This window comes from Hippocampus comes, unplaced genomic scaffold, assembly GCF_001891065.2.
Source record: "Hippocampus comes isolate QL1 unplaced genomic scaffold, H_comes_QL1_v1.1 scaffold524, whole genome shotgun sequence".
In the NCBI taxonomy this organism is placed as follows: Eukaryota; Metazoa; Chordata; class Actinopteri; order Syngnathiformes; family Syngnathidae; genus Hippocampus; species Hippocampus comes.
The window spans coordinates 167816-192112 of NW_017805708.1; the positions used below are offsets into that span (position 1 = coordinate 167816).

Genomic DNA, 24297 nt, shown 5'->3' on the forward strand with positions numbered 1-24297 from the left:
ACTCAGCCATTTAGTTTTTTTGGCCCAAAACCGGCGTCACGTTACACGAAGGCTGCCCGCATGCCCCTCGCCCTCGACGAGTGCACGCATTGCACAAGAAAGCGTTGTGGAGATAAATCGGTCCTCGGACTTTACGAGAGAGTAAAAGAAATGTTCGTACGACTAAAAGGTGCATTCCTCAGAACATCCAGCGCCGTGCGTTTATGTATCTGAGAAAAGAAACATCAACATTAGTAATGGCTCCTTTTAGGTTGAGAACATCAGAACATCAATTTTTGCACTGAGAGTAGAACCCCTGAAGTTGAAAAGGTATAAATCGAGAATGTACATCCGAAAATTATCTATAAGTGGCTCACCTCCCAACCGCAATTCTTAATCCCCCTGTTTATATGTTTTCAGAGAGACATTTTTTTAACACGTATACGCACACAATTAAGAATCTAAAAAAAAGAAAAAAAAATCGATTGTCGTTTTGAACAAATCCGAGTTAGATCGGCGTCCCAGAACCGATCGCTTTCAACCTCGGAGGTTCCACTAAATAGTATGAGACATCAGTTCTTACCTCGGCACTCATACTTGAGGTCTGAGAAGTAAACCATCTCCTGGGAGAAGACAAAAAGACCTAACCTTCCCCCGGCATACGTCTTGTCATAGATGCTGCCGGAATCTGCCATGATCTTCTTTCCTTCGTACATCACAACCCTGAGCGGGTGAAGGAAGAGTTGGTGAGCAACGATCAAATCCATTGGACAATACACCTGACCGTTATCTTTTCATCTGCCCACCTGATAAGCCCCGTTCTCGGTCTGTGGATCAGATGCCATCTGTAGGCCGTGTAATCTTTCCATCCGACGTTCTTGGGGTCATGCCAGAGAGTGCGGACCTAAAGCAGACGCAAATAACCATCATGATCTTTTCATATCATGGTATTCCTCACAAAGAAGTCAGCAGATATGAGGATGAGCACAAAGAAGGTCATGCGGTACCTGTCCTGCGGTATTGCCGGTATGCCACAGGGCATTCCTGAGGTGCTCTCCCGGGCCGGTGGTGGAATTGACCACTTTGATTGACAAGCCAGAATAGCCCTGGGCTTTGGTAGGTTTATTGGACCAATAGGTCTGAGTGATCTGCTTCCACATCACCACGTAGAACCTGGAGCTGGACTGATAACCAAACACAAAGCCGGCGTAGTCGTCATCCCTCTCGGTGTTGATGAAGAAGGTCCCACTGAAGTCCACCGCATTGAACTCATGATATCCTACAGATGATAGATGCAAGTTATAGAACACAGAACTTTCTCTTCCACTATCTATTTCCCCCAACAGGGAGCTAACGTGACTCTCTTTGAAAAATGAAAGGACTCGACCATTGCACAGCTTTGGTGGTGGTCTACGTTCTACTGAAAACCGGACCAGTTTTAGTCACGTTTCACTTACCAACGGCAATTCCAGGGTCACAGTTGACGGTTTGGACGAGCTCTTTACCCTGGTGACGCACCACCCAATTTGGATCAATCTGGGAAGTGCCCTTCGGGTCGAGAGGAACCATCTGAAATTTGCGGAAGTCTGTCTCGCTAATGTCAAAGTTCTCCGGACACACGTCGTAGATGTCAGGCACGTTGTCTTGGTCAAAGTCATCTTTGCATGCATCTCCACGGCCGTCGCCTGCAAAATAAAACGTGTCGGTGAGTTGATGATTAGGTGGACATTACTTGAGAAATAAATATTTGGTGGTAGTGTGCGGATTCAATTTCATCCCTTTCCCAATCTTCCCTCACCATCGGAGTCAACCTGGTCAGGATTATGTGCCAGTCTGCAATTGTCCTTGTCGTCGGGGATGCCGTCATTATCGTCATCGTGGTCACACGCATCTCCCTTGCCGTCCTTGTCGTGATCGGCCTGATTGGCGTTGGGGATGTACGGGCAGTTGTCCAGGTTGTTCTGGTGTCCGTCCTCATCAATGTCCTGGTTGCTGTCACACTTGTCTCCCACACGGTCGTCATCTGAATCCACCTGCGATGGCAAACGCTACAGTTAGCAATCAGAAGTGACAAGCGATTGTGTCGAATCATTTTGGAAATGATGCCTTTTTTTGGGCCAGTATCGTATCTGTCTAGACCTGACTTGAAAATTCATAAAATTGTCAATTTCAAGCACCCTCGTCCATCGCATTCCTCCTTCCCAGCGTAGCATGACACAGGTGCATTGAGCTGTCCCGCGGTGCAGCCCATTCTTCAGTAATTTCCCGCTGAGGGCCTCTTTTTTTGTCAAGTTCTACATCAATGGCCCATTGAAAAGACCCCTCACCCCCCCACCACGCCTTTTTAAACTGATGTGCCCTTGAGATCTACATCGGATTTAGTCCAGCGTGTAAAGCTCAGGCTGACAGAGGATCATGACTGAATCTGGCACTCTTTCTCTGACTTTCACTCTCGTTCTTTCTCCGTTTGTCTGCGTGGCTGTCTCTCACACGTTGAGCGACGACGCAGGAGAGACGCTTGCCTATCGTTGCCGGCGGATGAGCTGGAAAGAAATGAGGAGGGAGGAGCGTGCACACACCTGATCAGGATTATGTTCCAGAGGGCAGTTATCGCACATGTCGCCCACCCCATCCAAATCGGTGTCTCTCTGGTCCACATTGTACACATAGGGACAGTTGTCCTTTTCATTCAGTATGCCTGGAAAATGAACAGAAAACATCCTTGAAGTTAAAAAAAAAAAAATGTCACTTCATTACCGACGAGCAAACTGCTCTCCCAGGAGTCCTGCTCGGAGTCGCCGTCCTTACCATCGCCATCTATGTCCACGGCGCAGGCATCTCCCTCCCCGTTGTTGTCCGTGTCTGTTTGGTCAGGGTTGCTATTATAAGGGCAGTTGTCACAGCGATCGCCCACGTCATCACGGTCGTAGTCATACTGCCTGGAGTTGAAGGTGAACGGACAGTTGTCCTGTATCAAGAGATGGGGAGGGGCGGGGGGGGGGGGTAGAGTTTACAAGGTATATGTTCAGGTGCAGGTCCTCACCATCTGCCTTCAGACTGACTGAGTGGATCTATTTAGAACGAAGGAGGTCCGTGGAATGAAAAGGTGCTTTCTATTTAGGTCAGATCCCACTTCAAGCGTTGGAATTTGTGCACAGTTGAGTCCCTTCAGACTTGTACCTCAGTGATAGAATTTGTGTTTTTGGCCAGGGAAAACATTTGCTTTCCGCCCCCCCTGAGCCCCGCCTCCTATCCGCCTCGCTTCATATTGCACATGCATGAGGTATCATAAAAATCTCAGTCAGTTGCTCATGCACCCTCGCCTGCTCTACTCACCCTGTCATCAGGAATGCCGTCGTTGTCATCGTCAATGTCACAAGCGTCTCCAATGCCGTCGTTGTCATAATCTTCTTGGCCGGAGTTGGGGAGGTTGGGGCAGTTGTCCTGGATTAAAAGAACACCGGATCATCTCAATGTTATGCAAAAAAACCCCCCAAAAAAACAATGTTGACCTCATGCTTTGGTAACTTCTGCCACCTACCTTTTTGCAGTGGTAGGTGGCATTCTCCACACAAACCAAGTCAGCATTGGGCCAACCATCCAGATCGGTGTCCTCTCCGCAGATGTGTCCGTTGCCAGCGTAGCCCGGCTTGCACTCGCATCGGAACATGGGTTCCGAGAAATGGCCGAGGTAGTTACAGCGCGCGTGTTTATTGCAGTTGTGGCTTCCATCCAGGCACGGATTTCGGGGCGAGCACACCTTAGAAAGGGAAGAATCAAGTTGCGCAATCTCAATCCATATGTTTCTGGCCTGCTGGACTCTGTTCTTGTTTTCAAAGGCTGTGACGTGCAGACCTGTTTAGTAGCAGCAGCCTGCTCCACACCTTTCCCAAACGGTTGAGGTCCAGAGTAACGAGGCGGACAGGGGAGACAGTTGTACCCGGGCTCCGTGTTCTCGCAGCGGTGTACGCCGTTAAACTCGAAGCAAGCATCGGGGACCTCCTTGCACTGTTTCCAGGTGAAGATGGAGAAGAATTCCAATCATTCAACAGTCGCTTTCTCGAGGTGGTTTCAGATGTTCCCGCCAGCCGACGCGCTTAGCTCAGAAATATTTGGTGGAATTTTTACCTCGTCGAGGTCTTTGCATTTGACACCATTGCCGGTATAACCAAGAGGGCATTTTCCACACTTCCAGGAACCATCAGGAAAACTCGTGCACTTGACCCCAGCGAAACAAGGGTTTGATAGGCACCCGTCTGAAAACAGTCATGTTGTTCAAGGTCTCAAGTATCATTTCAGGTCTAACCAGGTATGCTTCCGCCCGGAGAATCGGTTCCTCACCAATAGGACACGTTTTCTTGTTGCATGTTTGCGTTTCTTTGCCGTCTCCAACACAATCTTTCCCATTAAAATTTGGCGCAGGGTCATTGCACAGGCGTTTACGAGTTTGCACGCCGCCTCCACACGTAACGGTGCACGTATCCCACGGTGACCAGGGACCCCAGTTGCCATTGACTGAGGACAGGTTGCAGGATGATAATAAGCTTTTGTTGTTATCTAAGTGGGCTAAAGTGAGTGGACCCGAAACTTACTGGGGCATGGAGACTTTTGACACTTTTCTGTTTGGCGACCTTCTCCCACACAGTCCTTGCCTCCGAGCTGGGGGGTTGGGGAATTGCAGAGACGGATTCGAGTGATGACGCCTGCCCCGCAGGTAACGGAGCATGAGGACCACGGCGACCAATGGCTCCAGCTGCCATCCTGCTTGACTGAGCATTCAAAAATAGTCAGCGACACCTGCTCCGCGTTTTATTTTCGGAGATTACAACGAGGGGTTGTTCATTGTGGGTGACTTACAGCGCTTGTCACACTCTTGGAGGTAGCAGTCCCGCGTCTGCACGGAGGTGCCCTCGCAGTTGTTATTGATACGGTCGCAAGAGCGTCCGCGCTGCTGGATGCCCCGCCCACATGACACGGAACAATGGGTCCATTCAGACCACGGAGACCAGCCGTCCTCTGCGTAGTCGCTCGCTGAGGAGGAGGGCGATGGCAAGAATATGGTGAGAGAGACACAATGAATCGGCTATTGGAGAATGTAGCCCCCACTCCCCCCAACCCATAACCGCCACATACACACAACACCCTCGAGCCTAAATGAGCAGAAAGCTATCCAGTGTGGATTTCGCCTGGATTTTGAGCCTTCTGTTGAGGACGGGCAAAGCCTGAGAACAGGAGGGCCCACTGTCCTAAAGAGACAGTACATCGGGATGCCCGTTGACTTAGGTTTTCCTAAAGAGGATATTTTTCGGCCCCCGCGGCTGATGGTGTGTCATGACTTCAACGAGTGGCCGAGGTCCATCTGAACGCGGCCCCTGCTATTTATTTTGTTTTGCGGAAAGGCTTACAGCCAAGACTGCGCAGGTATGACTAACATGTCACTCGTCTTCATGTAGATGAGGCCTTTACCACACAATTTTCTTGCCCACTTTGACCAATTTGGCAAATTGCAGCCATCTCAGCTTTAAGAATTCAAAGATGTTTTTTGAACACAAAGCGCCAATGTTCCAAGCACATAAGTACCCGTTTCATTTCTTCCAACACGAGTGCAGTTAAGTCATCTCCAAAATGAACATGCTTTCTCTTGAACAGAAACCTTTACATGTCAGGAAATATTTGTGGCTTTTATACGGGAAATTACACAGAATCTCTTGAGGGGATGACTGAGGCAGTGTCTCGGCGAATGCTCCTTCCACACTCTATCTGACGCAGCATTTACAGTTCTGCATGGCACATTTGTACGGCTGTAATTGCGGTGTGCATTGGAGCCCCTCAAGTCGGACATGCAGTCTGTTTGGATTTACCAAATAAATAAATACATAAATAAAAATCTTCTGTGTGGATTTCAATGAAATGAAGTGAAGTCAAATGCTTACGTGTTCCACAGCGTGGGCAACACTCTCCGTCCGGTACAGTTGCGTTGGCACAGGGAATCAGGGGACAGGAGATCTTGCGACACACTGTTGCAGAGTTCTGCAATAATCACGGTTGTCGGTTATGTCTTGTCTCTTAAAGACTTTCTCAAATGCAGATAAAAGGGGCCGTGATCGAAATTTCGGTTGACCGAACCGCGTCTCGTTGCATAACTCGGGGTGATTTTGATCCATTTCCGTGCAACAAAATCTTCTGTGCGTGGAATAATTTGCCAAGCCTGACATGGAAGAATAAAATCCAGGTGCCTGTCTGCAAATGTAGACCGCTGCTGGCACCCGTCTGCCGACTCGGTCAGTAAAAGGTGGGAATGTGGCCAAATCCCTCGTAAAAGGAAGCTGGTCTCAGACGGATGACCTCGACTTTGAGACTGTGCCCGAGATATGGAAAGTCAGACAGTTTGTAGATGACCCAGTGAATGACTGAAGAGAAACCGCTGCCTTTTTTTTTTTTTTTTTTTTTAAATCAATGCTAATCACTCCTGATGGATTTGATAACTTTCAGGAATGAAGGCCAACATGACTCAATCTGCAATTGAAGCCGAATCGTGCAAGCCAAAGACGGCTTTTTCTCCTGAGGGAATGCTAGTGATAAGATGTTCATTCCAAGCAGGGCGTCGTTTTGAATTAACCTCCCGACGACAGGCCTCTTTACCACATCAGCTTGTAATTGTTTGTGCGTAAACATGGGTACTCATTGCTTCATGTACCAGTGTGTCCATCTGGGTTTTGTGCACCCACAAAGCATTCTAAGAACCGTGTGAAAAGTGCGAGTTCAAGTACTTGATATGCACACCTGACAAGTGCACTCGGTGCAGTCATCGACGGTCCACTCGTCTCTGTTCTTGTGCACGATGCCGTTGTGGATGCAGACGCCGCTGTGGATGCCGATGCGCGTCTTAATCAGCTTGTTTTCATTTGTCTGCGAGGGAAACATGACTGGAACTTGAATAAATTGTTCGTTTATGTGCACTCACGCATGCACACACATACCCAGAGGCAGTGCAGACAGCTTACCAGTTTACGTAGCTCAACGGACAGCTCCTTGACCACCACGCCAAGCCATTTGAGCTCCTTGAACATGCTGATGAGGTCCTCACAGGAGAAACCGCAGACCATCTGCAGATCTTCACCGCAGCAGCAAAAAAAAAAAAAAAAAAAAAAAAGTTTTATTTCCTTTGGCTTATAGTGTAGACTGAGGCAGCCGTAATATCACATTTACTAAAGATTCTTTACCTTTAGTTTTATGGCCAGTGTACTCTGTCCTGATGGCGGACGAGCCATTAAGATTCTCCATCATCATCGAATCTGGCGCTGCAAGGTCGAATAAAACAACAGATCACGTGAAATAACTGCTCACACCACTCAAGTGTGTGTGTGGTTTTTTTTTCATTGCACAGCTAAGACACCCCGTGGAATACATTTTATGCGGCCAAATATTGTATTCGGGCAAGTGTTAGCGATGAGTATTGACATGAAACAGACGGGACGAGTGGAAGGGTAAACACACACGTGATAAAATGACTCACAGCTTTGACATCCTTTGTTGCGGAGGATGGCGTCCAAGCTTGTTCCAAAAACAAAGCGGACGTTTTGAAGGACCCCCTGCAAAACACGAGCGCGCAATTTAAGCCATAAAATGTTGCCTGCCTGCATTGTAGGCGATGTTTATCTGAACTGTGCGCTTTACAGTATATTGCATTGTCACACAAAGTTAAATTCTTGCGGTTGTTCGTGTGCGTATATTGCGCATTTGCAGCGCTTTTGCGCACGGATACGACAGCTCAAATGCAGCGCACGCGCGTCATTTCGGATCCCATTTAGTGGCTCGTATACTCACCATGAACTTGTCCTTCACGGCTCCTTTCCCGATCCTGAGCCGCGCGCCGTCAGGCGTCTCCTGGGTCAGGATGCTCTGGATCGGCGCGTCCAGCTCGGCGTTGTTGACCTCGTCGCATCCGGCATACAGCTGCGCCCGGTCCTCCTGCACGAACAGCGTGATGTTCTTCCAGTGGCCCGTCGCGAGATCCGCATCTTCGATGGAGACCAAATGCTGCTTCTTCTCGGTGGAGAAAACAATGTCCAACGTGTTGGCTTTGCCATTGGACACGATCTCAAATATCGGACCGGAGCCGTCCTTCTTTTCGACGGTCAGGAGGCTGCCCCGCGTGCGCTTGGCTTGCTTGAAGTTGAGCAACAGGAGGAAGCCCCTCTCGGCGTGGATGGAGTCGATCAGGTCCCGCAGGGCCCGCTCGGGGACCGGGGGGATCAGGTCCGGGTTGAGGATCTTGTAGGCGGGGCTGTACGGGTCGTCTCCTTTCACCTGATTCACTCCGTGGTTCTTCTTGGGGACTTGCACCAGCTCGAACAAGTCGTACACGCTGTTGTCCTCTCCGCTCTCTGTGGATGTGTGTGTGTGTGGTCAAAATTTGCACTCAATACTTTTGACTTATTTATTATTCATTTTAGTTTCAAACTCTTCATAAATCGTCCACTTGGACATAGAAAATCTGCGAGTTCAATTGGATCACCTGCTATTCTGGCACCCTCACAGGTCCAAAGCATCAGTAACAAAAATATCCCCGTCAGCTTCATGATGAGATAACTTAACTGCATGTGGGGAAAAATGAAACACGTATGTAAATGCTTTAATGTAAAAATAATTCGAGCTAATCTGGTGTCACTCACCTGTTAACAAAAAACCAAAAGAGTCGATTACAAATTGGGGGGGAATGCACAAAAATCATAGAAATCCAGCAATAATCCTCAGGAATTGATATGGATCAAATTTGGGAAAAATATAACAAAAGCTCCGCCGGACCTCAAAAACATGTAGATATGTTTTGGGGGAGAAATGTGCCCTATAGATGAGATCAGCCACAATAAAAAAAAAGTCCCTTATAAGCTGAGGGGGGACAAAATGCTATTTAAATAGTTTAATGCCATTCCCAACAAGTGGCCTCGTCCAATCAGGGGTGAGGAGAGAAGGGTCGAGTTTATCATGTAGAGAGGAGGGAGAGAGAGAGAGAGAAAATTGGTGTGTGAAGTATTGCCTCTGAGGCTCAATGGGTCCTCTCTTCATGACACATTCCCATAACCAAAAATGCTAATTAAGTGTAATCTCCATGTGTGGCAGGATTGTGTCCGTCTGCGCTTCATTGCCACAACATCAAAGCAGTCACTTCATTCTGCATTCAGTGAATAAACACTCTGTGGAATTTCAGTTGTACTCTGAAATTGAGATAAAAATGAGCACCTGATCCAGAATTAACGTTAGTTCTGTCTCATTAAGTTCCATAAAGCGAGTGTGTTTTGTTTTGCAAAGTCGTTTGTAAAAGACTGATCACAAGCAGGTGGAGTGAGCGAGCGAGTCAGCTGGACGGGAACGCAATGCATGCGGTTCCCTTTTTGGCCACTAGGAGTCGACATAACACAGTAGCCTGAGGCAATCGAACGTGGATGGGGTCCGGGGGACAAACTGACTCAGCACTGGCATCTCAAGTAGTGATTTTCACAGCCTGTTGGCAGCTTGAAGGACTGTAAAAGGCATATAGAGTAATCCATTCATACGACAAATATAACATCAGAGAAGATTATGGCAGCACAAGGTATGCGTGAAGACTGCTCTCCGAATGGGTCTCAAAATGGTGACCTTTTAGCCTGAAAGCCAAGTCTTTGAGGCGTGAGCTACATCTTCATGCAGCAGTTACACAAATCCTACCCAATAACTTTTTTTTTTTCCAAGCAAAATGTTTTGCTGATACAATCCAGACCGCGCAGACACAATAACACGTCCGGTGACAACCTCCATGTCTCTCGCGGTGTTTGCGATATTTCTCTGAAACAACTCATCGGAATGTGCTCTTCACATGAGGCATTCAATGCAACTGGGTCAGTGACTCGGCGACTTCGAAATATCTCAAAGTGTCTCGGAATGTTCTCTTCAGCCATCATTCGCATTATTTATCAGGTCATGGAGCACCAGCTTCTGTTTATGGGCTTCTAGGGACAATGTCATTTACATTCCGGAGCACAGCAGGAAGAGCGGGAAATAGACATGATGGCGTTCCGAACCATCTCATGTAATTGCCGCCCTCAGCCGGGCTGCTGGTTCGATTTAATTTGACCTCTTGTGAGTTTGCATTCAACAACAGTTGTTTTCATCTGTAACATAGATTGTCTTTGATTCCGGTTCAAATGGGAGGAAACCAGAGCACCAGCATTTTTTTTTTTTTTTTTGTCCGGCATGAAAATAATTTATTTCAAAGAGCGGCAATCCTTTTACAGCTCTGCACACATTCCTCGGATAAACCAACACAAACTGTGGTGACCTGGGCTCAGGCGGCAATAAACAGTTGTCAGCTGACCTTATTTGGAGATATCGAAAGGTCATCTGCCACGTACACATTCCCCGCATACCTCCGCAGCATATATAAATATCCCGAGAGCCTTCTTTCTTATACCTCGTCTTGTTTATATGCCCAAAAGCTGGCTCATAATCACTCATACAGCCTGTTAGGTCACGCGATGCAAAGACTCCTCCATACTCTCTTTGGAAAATATTAGGTTTCTCCGGGCCTCAATGTAAAACAGCTCATCAACAATACGCCGGGATACCTTGTGAATGTTTCTTTTAATATAGTCCCTCACTCATTTTGAACCGAGTGCTCCTCCTCTCGAAGAAAACCATTTGTGATGACCTCACCATTGTCCTGTCACATTAACAACGCAGCTAAGAAGCTCTCTGGTGACCCCGTCAGGGCCACGTTCGGACGTTTGGGCGGGAGAGGACCTTTCAGGAACTGTTTTGCGCATGAGTGAGCAACTGACGCCTCAATAGACCTTCCAACCATCTGCTCAATGGAAGGGGCTCATTGTCAGACATTAGCGATGCCGCAGTCACGGAACGTCATGGCCACTGACGCCGCTCCCTTCGCCGAACTTCAGATACGGGAGTATGAATATGACAGCGAAAAAAAAAAAAAAATTCGATCATTTTCATCCATCCATACTGCTTGGGGTGATTTGGGTTGAAAAGTTTTTGCTGCCACGCTCAGAAGAACTTTATGAAGCCACAAAAAAAAAAGAGGACATAAAAAAATAAGATTTTGAAATGTTTCTATGTTCCCGTCTGTGATTTTCAATTGGCACCGAAAGTCAACATCACATTGGTGGATTCAAGAGATTAGAAAGGGGGTCTGAGGTCCTCATAACAAACCTTTTTGAAAATCTGTAAAAGCGTATTTACCGGTTTTGAGGCGTTTTGGGATTTAACAATGAGAATTGGCATCATGATCAAATGCTAAACAAACCACACGCGCAAAAAAAAAATAATCTGCTTAGCTCTGAGGCTTTGTTTCACTAAGAATAGCTCAGACAGAAAAAAAAAATACCTTCCATCCATTTTCTGCCACGTTTGTCCTCATTCGAGCCGCGAGTATCAAGTATCATCGTCAACAAATGCTGCCTGTTACTCTTCTGTCGTTCTCATTCCTTGAGTATCAGCCAAGAGAAAACTCTGCCTTACATGTACCGCAAGACGCTTGTTTATTTTGCCAAAAAAAAAAAAAAATGCTTGTTTTAAAACACCCCATCAACAGAGTGATAAATACCCGCCGGCCTAAGTATCTAGTTCAGTACCTCCCCTCGAGTCCGCGTTGATAGAAAGCAGGTTCGCACTAACGGCGGTGTTGATGGAGTTGCCCGGCAACGCTGCGACAAGCAGGACACTTGAGGGGAACGCAGGGGAGCTGTTTCGGGGTTATGACCACAAACTAAAGACTCGGGCCCAACGTGAAGGCCTTCCGTGTTGATATGCACACAGTCGGCCATTGTGTTGTGTCGAGGAGGACGAAAACGCGGTACAAACTTTGCCATCACCGCCATCAAACAAACGTACTGGAAGGTGACGCGCTGAAAAGTTAGCCATACATTCTGCAGCAATTATACCTTCAAATAGGCGCTTCAAAATCGATTTCGCGCAACACTGGTTTGGAATAAGAACGAGAGCGTCTGTGTTATTGCCATGGCGACGCCGGATAATCTATCCATCCGTTTTCTATATCTCATTAGGGTTGCGAGTTAACCAAAGCCTACCTCCAGCTCATTTTGGGTTAAAAAAAAAAAAATAGTAATAATTATATCCGTATTGATTGATAACACCAGTTGATTGCAAACTGAGGTTCAAAGCTGCAACCTCTGATTGCTTGGCAGATGCGCTCACCGCATGCTGCCCAAAAGAGACTTGTAACAACAACAGTGTTTTCATGTGAATGAATATCATGAATTAGTGATCCCGAAATATATCATGAACGAAAATTCTGTTGTTTAATCGATCATGTGAAATAAAGAAAGATTTATAAAAAATACCCCCCAAATTTTTTTGGGAGTCTTCATGCATGCTCTTGGAATGTGGGAGGAAGCTGGTGCGAAACAAGCATTAAAAAAAAAAAAAAAAAAAAAAAGGTGTTTTGTCACTCCCCAGGACAAAACAAAAAGGCTAATTCCATTCAGTCTTTATTTTCCCTCAGCGAAGTGACCGAACAGTTGCTTTTATCTTCGACGGCTCTTTCCGTGCTTTTAACGTGGTTAAAGGCGACGAGGAAATGAGATTTAATGAAAAACTTGGACCGAAAGGAGCTTGAGTAAATATCTGAAGAGCATCGAGTGTCCCTGACATTAGAACGGGATGACGTGTTTGGAAAGAGCCGAGCCTGAAATGTTGCCTACCAGCGCTCTGCGTGCGCCTTTAATCTGTATCGTTGTTATGTTTTTCCGTGGAGATGTCAAAATAAACAAACCGCAATCTTCTTCCTCAAGGAGAAACTGTGGCGCTGGAAAAGGCCCCGTCCGTCCTTGCGGCGACGGTGCGAAGTCTCCCCGGCGGATACAAAACACGTGTTTGCATCGCTCGACGGACAATGTTACCCCCGTTGCAAATATCCGCCGGATCCTTAAATGGTGCTTCGTGCAGGTGCTCGGGTCGTTGCGATCCACATTTGATCGGGCCGCCATCGCAGAGCGGCCTTCCTAAGCGAGGGATTTCCGACTTGAGGGAACGCAATCGTTTATTTGGGTCTGCGGCGGCGTTTGGCCCCTGCGTGGGAGCCTTCCTGACTGTCACGGTCATGGCCCAAGAATACTTGTTGATCCTCAGGGTAGGAAAAGAGATAACGTGATGACAGTAACGCAGACCTTGGTTTTACGTAAGGCTATCAAACGCTTTCAAACGTCTCCAATTTCTACTTTTTGTCGACTCAGCAGTTTTCTACTATTTAGTTGCGTGGTTTCGTTCTTCATTCTGTCTTTGTATTGGTTCATTGTTGTTTATTTTCTTTTTTTTGTTGTTGGTTTCTGTGTTCCTGTCGTCGTCGTGTCCTCAAGTCATGTCAAGTACTGCCTTTGTGTTTGTTTCTACAGTGGACTGCGTTTTTTCCTACCCCCTCGAGCGATATTTTCAAAAGAAGAGACGGCCAGCCAAGACAGGAAGTTTTGGTGATGTCATGTCATGTCATACCGCCACTCTCTCCGTTGGTGCGGTTTCCACACCTCACCAAGTTGTCAAAATGGCTTTCCCTCTGTGTCGCGGTCACCTTTGAGGTTATGCAGTTGGAAATGACAAAAATAAACACACGTGCAGTTTGCCAGGATGACGGTTGAAGTGGAGAACAGTTGAACCGTCCACCGCCGTTTTAGGAACCAGACTCATGCGCGACACGGACCCGACTTGATGTTCGGACTGACCCGCGATGTCCACTTTTTGTTGTGTCATAACCCCGCACCCGGGAATGCCTTCGACTCAGTTCAAAGCCTGTCTTTGAAAGTGTTCACGATCCGAAAGGAAAGAGAATAATTCGCAAAGCCGTGTCACATGCAGCGCTAGCAGGACTCTTTGGTTCTTTCTCAAGCTGCTTTAGCTCTCTGCGGTAGCGATACGAAGAAGGAAACAGAAGCGGAGGGCCAGGAAAGCCTCTCGTTATCAGACTATGTGGTCCGCTCTGAGGTTGGCATAGCAACGGGAGAATAGCCTCATTTCAGCCTCCAGTGGCGACGGCAGATAACGCTGCAGGCTCCCCGATTTGGATGCGCCGCTGTTATAATTGATCTCCATCAATTCATCCATTTCCTAGATATGAAAACAGTTTTAAAACAAGCCGTTCATGGACGGTGCAACTTATACTCCAAAGTGCCTTATAGTGCGGAAAATACGGTGATTCTTTTGCATCAGACAAAAATAAAGCATTTGATAATTGCTTTTGTCGGCTATTTTGTGGCTCGAAAAGCAGGGTAGCAACAATGTTAAGCGACCCGTGTCACTTAACACACCTCCAACTTGTTGTGTTCCGTATTTTCCAGGTGTTGTCCGCAATCCGGTTCTCAACGGGTTAAAGGTTTGGGTTGCCTTTGGTCATGATTTGATTGGGATGGCTGATTTGAAGGTTCGCTTTAATTTTCGGCGCAGCGGCGTAAGCGAAACATGAAAGGAAACTATGGGAACCCGACGGCAAAACAGTTTTGAAAGTGGATGTTAAATTGCACCTCGTGACCATGTTTTCATGAGCTCAGCTTGGACACGATGTGGTTGGACTGTTTTGGAAATATTTTAAGGTTGAAAATGTGTTTGGCATTTTCCTGTATTTTTCTTACTCATCGCCTCTTGGATTTCCACAGTGTTGGGGATGATTAGCGCTCCCGAGCCCGACTTAGTCCCAATCTGTCTCGACGTCTCTGATCAAGCTCTACAACGACAAGTCTTCGTACAGAGCTGCGGCTGCTGCGGACTTTCAAATTTTCACCGCTAATAATAGTGGATGAGCCCACTTTTCGAGCGCCGTTTGCATTAAAAAAAACCTCCCGCTTGCGTGCCGCTACAGCATTGGCTCATCGCTTCAGAGAACGGCGGGGAACCACAGCGCCGGGGGAAATATTACATGCAAACATATCCATTTCTGGGTTAAATATCATATTTGGAGATGTCTTTTCCTTTTGACTTTCACGTTGCGCGAGATGTATAATTTTCTATTCTGGTGGTCAGTCATAGATTTCCAGCTGCAGAAAAGGACATTTTTTTGGGTGCATAGTTTGGAGGGTACGCCCCAACCCGCTCTTTCCATGAACCAGACTTGAGTTAGTCTCTTATTTCTTTCGGCCATAACGCAAAAGAATCTGAGGCAAAGAGGAACACACCCGTACGCTGAAACGTTGCGGTCGCTTTATGAAGACACGGGCTCAAGAAGAAGACACCGATCGGCTTCAGGCTGGACGATCATCGTCCCACTTTCGATTCACTCTGAAATCCTCCGCTTACTCGCTACCGATTCCTCCTTCGCTCATTCTTTGTGAAACTGGCATTTTGTGTGTGCGTGCGTGTGCATTGTGTGTGTGCGCGCGCGTGGCTGTTTCTCAGCACATCAAAGTGGCAGGCACCCAGTCAGAGGAAACATTCTTAATGTGCCTGATACCGTGCCATCAGACTATTTGCAGTGCGTTCTGAATAACAGGAAGTCAGGAGAAATGAGTTCTCCCATAATTACCGCGTGCTTGTTTTGCCTTCCTCTCCATATCATGTTCTTGGGGGTAAAGTCGCGCTCACAACAAAGGGCGGAATGCTCGATCTTGATCTCATAACAGAAGGGGGGCTTCCACAGGAAAACGACTCAAATCAACTCTCCGTATTTGAAGTGGAGGGACGTAGAGATGCTGCAGCTTGAAAGGGAGAGGACGGATGGCTGCAGCGGAGGCAAAAGAAGGACTCAGGTCAACCACTTGAGCTCATAACCATCGTTTTGGAGATTGGTACCGCAGCAATATACAATATTTACCCCCACAAAAAAAAGTATTTGAGAGGAAACTGAGGTCAGGACAGGTACAGCAACGTGAAGAGCGTAGAGTATAATTCTGCAGAGTCTGCAAGGCGTACCCATCAAGTACATCATGAGCTGCGACTCGCTCTCGTGGCATTATAACTCAATCACGCATCTCTTACAACCGTTAAAAAAATAAATCAATAAAATAAGTATTTACTGTCACCGTCTCATGGATTTGACTCCACAGGTGGCGGGAGTTTGATAATTCATTCATTTCCAATCCCGCGGTGATCCCACTTTGAGTTTCACGCGAGAACACAGTCTACCTTTGATTCAACTTGAATATCTTCATCAAGGGGAGCGATTTGTAAGACGTGAAAGCTTCGGCTTTCGCACGTCTCAAAGGTGGCGCCGCTTCCCTTTGAATTCATTCACGCCCGCGTGCATCATTAAAGCGCTTAGTGGGCCGACCCGCGAGGACCCCGGGAGGAGAAAAGGGCCCGTTGTGGAGCTGGCCGCCATGAAAGAGAGAACGGGACAGATAGAAAAGAACGTAAAAAGAATTTGAAAGGTTTGACGGGTGGTGAGAAAATCCATTGCGCGCTCAAAGTATGAAAACCGGGATCAGAAAAGTGAATAGCGATTGCCGCCATGTTGGCCTGTCACACGCCGTAATTTACACGCAATGGTGACTCCAGGCCATGATTGTTCAAGAGAAAGGAGACACCGACGCTAATAGATGAGGAAAAAAAAAACGCGTACTGCAATGACAGATGATTTGATTCAAAAGAAATGGTGCGGGCGGTCAACTTTCACAAAACGCGGCGGTCCGAGCGCTGTTGCGTAAGAGCCCCAAATCGGTCGATGTGGGGGGTCATGTTATCAATGAACAAAGCCACACCGATACCCGCACACACACACTCGGTCCAAATCCCTCGACAACGCTCCTTGTTGGAAGCGGTGCAGGTCTGCCGGCTCCCGTGTTCTTCGGGGACTTTGATAGGAAGATTACAGTCGAAGAGAGCGGCTTTTATGGTTGATGTCCTCCGAGGTAGCCAAAGAACATGCCTGCGTCCGTTTCAATGTACCCAAAGAGGGTCATTGTTCCCCTGTAATCCAGCGACCAGATTAAATCATGAGCCGGGAGAGAAAACCCATTTTTTGCATTCCCCGGTGGCACTCTTACTTGACTGAATGCCCGCTTTGGTTTTATTTTCGTTCCGTTTTGTAGCTCGCATGAAGTTTCGGGTGTTCGGATATTTTGCCCACTAATCTGAAATCGCGATAAGTGTCCAGACTCCTGTAATGAACGGAACGGACAAGAGTGACACGGAAAATGAACCAAATGATATCGGCGACGGCGTTCCGTGCGGTCGCTGAGCCGATGCGGACATTCGAGCATTACAGGAGCCACCCACGTTGCGTTTCTAATCGCCCCTGCTAAAAATGCGGAGGTCATATTCTGGCCCGCGTTGGCAGTGATACCGGCAAACTTCGCTGCGAATTGTCGCTGAATTCGTCTCGCTAAAATTACCTTGCCAGGTTCGTTCAACAACTCAGACTCATTTTCGAAGTTTGGATCCATTCATTGATTGTTCTTAATATTGTGCTCTAAGACATGCACAGGAAATCGAATTCGATATAATCACATGCACTCATGTAAACGTCCTCCCAGTCCGGAGCTCCAACTCAATCACAAGCAAAAACGTGTAATCGAGTGAGCCGATTCAAGCTAAATCTTCGACACGCAGAGCGTTTGTGGGGGACTTTTTGTGGCGTGCTACGACTTTTGGCCACTGGCAACATCAGCATTTTCCACAAACTTGACTTGCATGTGCACAATCCAAAAGATAGCATCTTGCCGTTTTCTCAAATGAAAGCTGAGAAAACACATTAAGCTAATGATGCACAATATAAACTCTGAACATCCTGTTATTTCAAGACAACTCAATTATGCAAGAGATAAACAAAGCCCCAAACGCTGACGTTCTTTTGAGTGTTTCTTGTTGTCCAATCGCTGTTTTCCCAGACCGCGATCGCCTCATTATGTCTGAATTTGATCTTAAATGAATCGCATTTTGTGTGGCAGAGGCAAATATGCAAATATTCAAAATTCTCTTTTTTTTTTTTTAATTTGTTTTTTTTTTTGTTTGTTTTTGTTTCAGCTCCAGCTGGAGTGATGGGCGTTTCCCTCCAGCTGGCGCACCTGTTCCCTATCATCATTATGCCGTATATTCAACGACATCTGCCACTCTTTGTCGGATTATCGACCTCGCTTGCGACGCCATGACAGGGGGTTGTGTTTTGTAGGCGTTGAGAAAAAAAGACAACTTCATACTTTTGGGAATGTCATTAATTTCCTGTCTTTGTTAGATTTCTGTTCTGGGGTGTATACGTTGGCCACAGCCAGTCTGAGACGACTTCTCTTATTCCACAAAAGAGTGCAAGAAAAGGGAAAAGGGGCGGGGGGGGGGGCCATGACAGATTGTCTTGCGCGGCTAATAAAAGCGCCGGAAAGCTCAATCAAATGCGCTCCTTACATAAGTCCACGCGCACTTGCCTCGGCCGCGCCGTCGATGTTGCGGCGCCGAGTTAGCTCCCATCACATCTGCCAATGAGACACTCGGACACACACAGAGCGAGCGGCATACTTCAGTGTCAGCAACAGGCCAGATAAGGCTCATCAAAGTCGACAGAGAAGAAATCGCAGCGGCCTTCCGTCGGGGCTGCGCACGAGCAAAAATGTGATGGAATGTGTGCTTTTCAGCACTCCCCGTGTGATTCCATCGAAAGCAAAACAGATTCCGCCACTCTGGCTGTTAGTGAGCCAGAGTGGCGATTCTTTGAGTATTCCATATGCCCATAAATATTGTCGTGCTGAAGAGTTTACAATCCACCTCCAGTCTCAAATTCTGCTGGCAGGAAGCACGAGTTCCAGGGATTATCCCAGATCAACTTTGAGTGCGGAAGAGGACGTATACAAGTTAAGCTGCAGCCACACAGCGCTGTAAGAAATACAACTGGCATGACACAAGCAAGGGGGCGGGGGCGGGGGGGGGGGGCTCGCCTAAATGCTTGTAACACTCAAAGCAAACAATTTAATTGTTTGCATCGCCGATTGTGTTCAATAGGTTGGAGATGTACATCATTGTGGGAAAGACCCTTTTCACCAGAGTCACGTCAACAACAACAACAAAAAAAATAATGTTAACATACCATAACAATATTTCAATCGAATTCGTTTTACAGGCACGTGGTTAGCATGTCTGCCTCACAGTTGAAAGGTTCTGGATTCAGATTTCGGCTCAGGCCCTCAGGTAAGAAGGTTTTGAAGGTAATTGTTACGTAATCCATACTGTTTGGATATTACATAACAAGAAGTGGGCCGAGATTGGGAGGACACACCTCTGAGATGAACCAGATGGTGGCACATTTAGTCAGGCAACACACTGGATTCATTGAGCTCGAAGGAGCTCCCGCATATCCTGTCCACAGGGACTTTGTTTGTGCGCCGGTGTGGTTTGGATCTCTGCGGAGCACCAAAGAGATTCCTCGGATTGGCCGGCGGAGTGCACTTTTTTTTTTTAATCCGAGTCAAAAGGAAAAAAATGTTTAGGTCAAGAAATATCGGGCTGAAACAAAGCCGACTGGATATGAATCACCGTTGCGTTTGCTACTTTGCAATGTGCGGCTTTACTTTTCATTTGAAGTCGTCTATACCTCAACGGTTTGGGTCATACTTACTGGAACGGTGCGTTCAATTTAAAACAGGGTAGAGACAACATTGGAGCAAATGAAAAATTCTACAAGGTAGATTACACGGCTTACTCCATCCACCCGGCTTCCTTTTTCAAAATAGACTTTCAATCTGGAATACTTTTTCTCTTCACCCTTTGGGCAGCATGTCCTCGCTTTCAATCCGCCCCGGGACCAACATCAATGATACGCCGAGCTTCCTGAAATTCTGCCCTCCTCTTTTATTTTACGCGCCATATCTCCGTAAAGCCCGCGGCTTGGAGACGGACTCGCATAAAAGGTGGCTTTCCCTCCCACTGAGAAACCGAAGCTTAGGGCTTGAGGGAATGGGGAGCAGATGCCGGAGGGAATAACAGATATTCAACAACCCGAAGGAGAAAAAAAATGACACAATATCTCCTTACGGTTACGATTTCTCAGCAGTCTACTTGCAGGAGTACAATTGAAAAAGTAAATGAAGTCTCCAAACAAAGTCTTAAAAACCACAGCAAAGCAAAGTTGCAAAAAACCTTATGACAGAAACAAAACGTGATCTGACCGAGACTGACAGAACCCAGCGAACTCAATACAAGCAAAGTGACGAGACAACAAGAAACACCCTGGACAAGACGCAAAGGATTGAGAGAGCCGATTGGTTCAATACAAGGGACCCGCATGACGAGAACAGCGGAGGACAAAAAGGGAACAAGACCAAAAACACAACAGCTTGTTGGTTCAGTTTGCTGCCGTAATGAGATGCCGGGTGGTCAACACCCGCCGCTGCCACTTGGTCGCTCATTAGGAGCCTTTTGCAATTTTTTTTTTTTTTTTTTTTTTGAACAGTAAAACCAAAAATGACAAGACAAAGCGCAGCCAGTTTGACGTCATGGGGTCGCTGTTCAAGCGATAAATGGCAATTTGCTCTCTGCGTCAACAGCCGCTACCGTCTCGGGATGAGAATGAGTGAATGAGAATAACTGACAGGCTTTGTCATTTCAAAATAAAAGTGTTTGTTTTAGGTTATTTATGTGGCGGGGTGAGGCCAGGCGCAGCCATTCGAGAGAGGGCCTCCCAATATTGACTGTTACGTCAGGTTTCCCATGCAGGGTCAGACTCCACCAAAAAAACAAACAAAAAAAAAAAAAACTGGCACCACTTTAAATACCCCAAATAACTTAGACGTGCATTCTTGTCTCCCTCCGGAGAAACACGAGGCAGACTAAGCCTTGAACGAAAAGGTTATCGGTACTGCACACGTGCGCGTGCGTGTGTGTCGCTATGTTTGTAGAACACGGTTTGTCACTGGAGTTGACAGTTTCTTTGTCACTCGCCAACAAAAAGCCAACAAAGCTTGTGGTCTGCATCGCAACGCTTTGAGCAAAATTTTAATTGCCCCGCATAACAACAATTACGGTCTAACAATTGAGATGTCAAATTGGCAACGAAACATTCTTAATGGGCACACAAATGTCAAAAGAAGCATCACAACAAAGCATTTCGTCAGCTTGGGCGTTCCACTACTTTGAATGCGAGTCTGCTTAATTTGGGCAACTGTTGATTCGACCTCATCCTCCTCTCCCGTTAATTTTTTTTGTCTTGTTTGGGGTCTTCTTTTGTTTTTAAAAAGCCAAAGAAAAAAGGTTCACATCTTGATGTCGAAGAACTCAAGTCTCTTGAATTATGCATGTTATTTTTCTGACTTCAGAAGCGGATTTTTCCACCCCAATTTGGATCCGCTATCTAATCTTACAACGTTGGCTGTGTTTGACATTGAGAGCGCGTGAGACGTTTTGGCTCAATTGTGTAACACTGATTAATTGGCAATCAGCGGTCTGTTACGAGCCAGGCTACATGGAGGAAAAACCGCCTGTCTTTCATTTATCGTGACCAAAAACTCAAACGTCTCACTGACGTCCATATTTGGCCGTGGGTCCGGCGGTGGATCGGATCCACAGACAATAAAACTCAAGACGAGTTTTCCCCTTAAGTGCGTCTAAAAGTTCTATCGTCATGTCATCTCGAGACCGATTGATGCCACGTCGCTCGAGGATTCGGGGAAGTCGAAGTCTCGGTTGTCTTTCATCAGAGAGAATATTGCTTGACAACTTGAAGGCATTTCCAACGTCTTGATTTGGGAGCTTTGAAAGCACGCCGAGCAAATGTGGAACGTTGATTTACAGTTTGGATCTTTGGAAGGGTATGCAAAAGCCGAGTAATGGGCATTTTGTTGTTGTTAAGCTGCTAATTGATATCGATGTCATCAATTAAACTGATCAGCCCCAAATCCTCAATCGACTCCTTTAATTAAAAGCGTCCGTCAAGCGACCCCTAGATTTGAAACGCCATCGAGAAGAAGTTTTCATTCTGTGGCTCCGTCCTCGTCCCTTTTTGACTCGCCATCGTCACACCGTCCAGCAACTTCTGCCGCATTCCAAAATTCTGTCGGGAGCTCGACACAACTAAGCGCCCACTTAACTCCATGTGGAATGTCAACACACTCGCCGAAGCGAAATACACTGGAACTCCACCCACGCGCCAAGCTTCCAGTGAGCGGCCCTCGGCGTTTTTCCCACCGTTTCGGCCAACAAGCAAACGGCACGACGGAGAGTTTTCATGGCGTCGCCAAAACTTGGGTCTGTAAAATGGGACTCACAAGAGGCCAAAGAAAATGGTTGTATTACCGCACAGGCTGGACAAGTTGATCCCGGGAGGCAGTCGCTTTACTAAAATAATCTCCGTGATAAATTAGCCCGTACACAATCCGGATGCTGTAATTTTTTTTTTTAAGGCTATTATGCTGGGACGGTAATTCCACATTTGCATGAAAGGATTTCAGGCAAAAACAAACAAACCCCAAAAAAATGTTATCACTAGATTTGAACTAAAACGTTCTACTTTGGGAAACTTGCGTGATCATCCGGTTGACGGTTTGCGTTATGTTGATACTGGATTACACGTTCCTGTTTTTACATCTATAAATGTTCATACTGTTTTATATGTCGTCGTTGGCGGCCATTTTATTGGGAATGGTTACAACGAACTACCGTTACACCGTGCACATTTGTTATGTCCCTTGAGGTACGTTGAAATGCTTTTTTTTTTCCCCATAAAAGTGTGCGCTTGTGTTTTTCCTCTTATGCCGGTGGCGCGTTTGATTGCAGAAGCACATTTCCTTCAACACATGTTCAGCCTGTTTTGCGCTGTCGCTACGTACACGAAACATTCCACTCAGTGTGTCCTTGGGTTTCCCCAGTTTGCGCTGCGGCTTCATCTCCTCGCATCTCCGCCGTGCCACCACGTTTACTTGTCGCAACAGCGTCTGCTCGGGCTGACGTTGGGCTTCACTTTTTTTTTTTTTTTTTTTTTTTTTTTTGTGGTTTCCAGTCGTCTGCATTTGGCTGCCCCTCCCTGACAAAAATGGAAAAGATCCACACAAACGAGCTCTTGAAATTGTCACCGACTGTCAAAGGCAGACGAAACAAAGACGCTCTCCCCGCGTATTTGCTCCCAAAAACGTCTCCGCTTTACTGTCTGAGGAATTTCCTCTTCTCACATGATGAACTTGGGAGGGAGAGCGGTTTCGCGCACACGGGATGTTCGAGGCCGCCCGACTGCTTCTACTCCGACACGTTTTCCGCACAACATCAAAGTGGTGAGGAAAGGGAGGGACTCTATCTTTTTTGAAGAATGATAAGACTGTGTGGGGACCCCCCCCGACCCCCCCGCCCCCTTTCATCTGAGTCCACACAAGTCTGCGACGTGACCTGTGTGGAATCCTTAACGCATGCTTATATAGTACGTGATGTCAGATTCGAGAAGAACAGCGGCCATGATCTTTTATCTTATAGTGGAAGATGCACTGTCATCATTATTGTAGTTTATTTTTTTTTAATTGTCTTTTTTTTGTTATCATGCTGCCTTAAAGTCATCATACAAAGTGTCTTTATAACCACCGATAATGACTAAAACAGAAGATGGAGTACACCTTATACTCGTCGCCAGCCAATCGCAGGTTTCTTATTCCCGGTATGATTTTATTCCGTGGAGTCTTTCAAGGAATGATGTATAGCCGGCAATGTCTCATTATGATTAATGAGAGGACAAGCCACTGTTGGGAAATTCGCAACCTTTGGGTTAGTATCCAAACGCTGCTGTCCCACGTGAATGCCGGCAGTCTTTACAATAAAAGCAAAACAATCCGATTGAGAAACAATGAAGTAAAACAGAAGCCAACTTTGGCTACCTTCGAGCAGAAATGAAGTCATTGTACGAACAAAGAGCACATACAGGTACATGGTGTTTACTTTCATCGAGTCGTTTTTAGCATCTGGACCGCTGCTTATTTTTCTGTTCGTCGGCCGTTGATGAATTGGGTTTTAATCATTCGTTTGAAAAGGTTTTCACGCAGTTTAATTTTCTTCATGACGTGCTACCAGAAAGTTACAATTTCAGAAATGATTGTGCGCGTTATAAACATTCACAAATGGATGCAAAAAGGGACGGAGGGAAATGTTTTTCTTTGTACGTACAATTTTTTTTTAACGATCTGAGTAGGAGGTCTACCAGTAGCTGTGATAAACACATGGTGAAGACAATCAGTAGCTGACTGTCTCCAGGAATGTATGGCTGCTTGATCTCATGGTGGCCTTGGGCTGTCAAAACAGAATGATGTCACTGACTAGACAGTTAATATGCGGTATGAATCTTCTTGTGAGGTAGTCAACCAGGCATCCGAAAAAAAATCAAAAAATCAAATCCGGGTTGTGCCGCAGCCTCCAACAATTTGCACG

At 46.6% G+C, this 24297-nt stretch overlaps 1 protein-coding gene across 1 annotated transcript; it reads right to left on the minus strand.

Moving 5' to 3' along the window:
- Positions 1 to 6: 6 nt before the first annotated feature.
- On the minus strand, positions 7 to 8876 carry thbs1b (thrombospondin 1b). The gene is made up of 23 exons (XM_019883128.1): positions 8655 to 8876; positions 8498 to 8576; positions 7807 to 8366; positions 7496 to 7571; positions 7203 to 7280; positions 6984 to 7093; positions 6763 to 6888; positions 5913 to 6009; positions 4837 to 5010; positions 4572 to 4748; positions 4321 to 4494; positions 4108 to 4235; positions 3835 to 3987; positions 3521 to 3739; positions 3316 to 3423; positions 2788 to 2947; positions 2559 to 2677; positions 1778 to 2012; positions 1437 to 1664; positions 987 to 1258; positions 786 to 883; positions 563 to 702; positions 7 to 209 (listed from the first exon to the last, which is right to left on the minus strand). Exons 2-23 carry the CDS (start codon positions 8559 to 8561, stop codon positions 202 to 204), a joined length of 3504 nt encoding a protein of 1167 aa, XP_019738687.1. The 5' UTR covers positions 8562 to 8576; positions 8655 to 8876; the 3' UTR covers positions 7 to 201.
- Positions 8877 to 24297: the final 15421 nt, after the last annotated feature.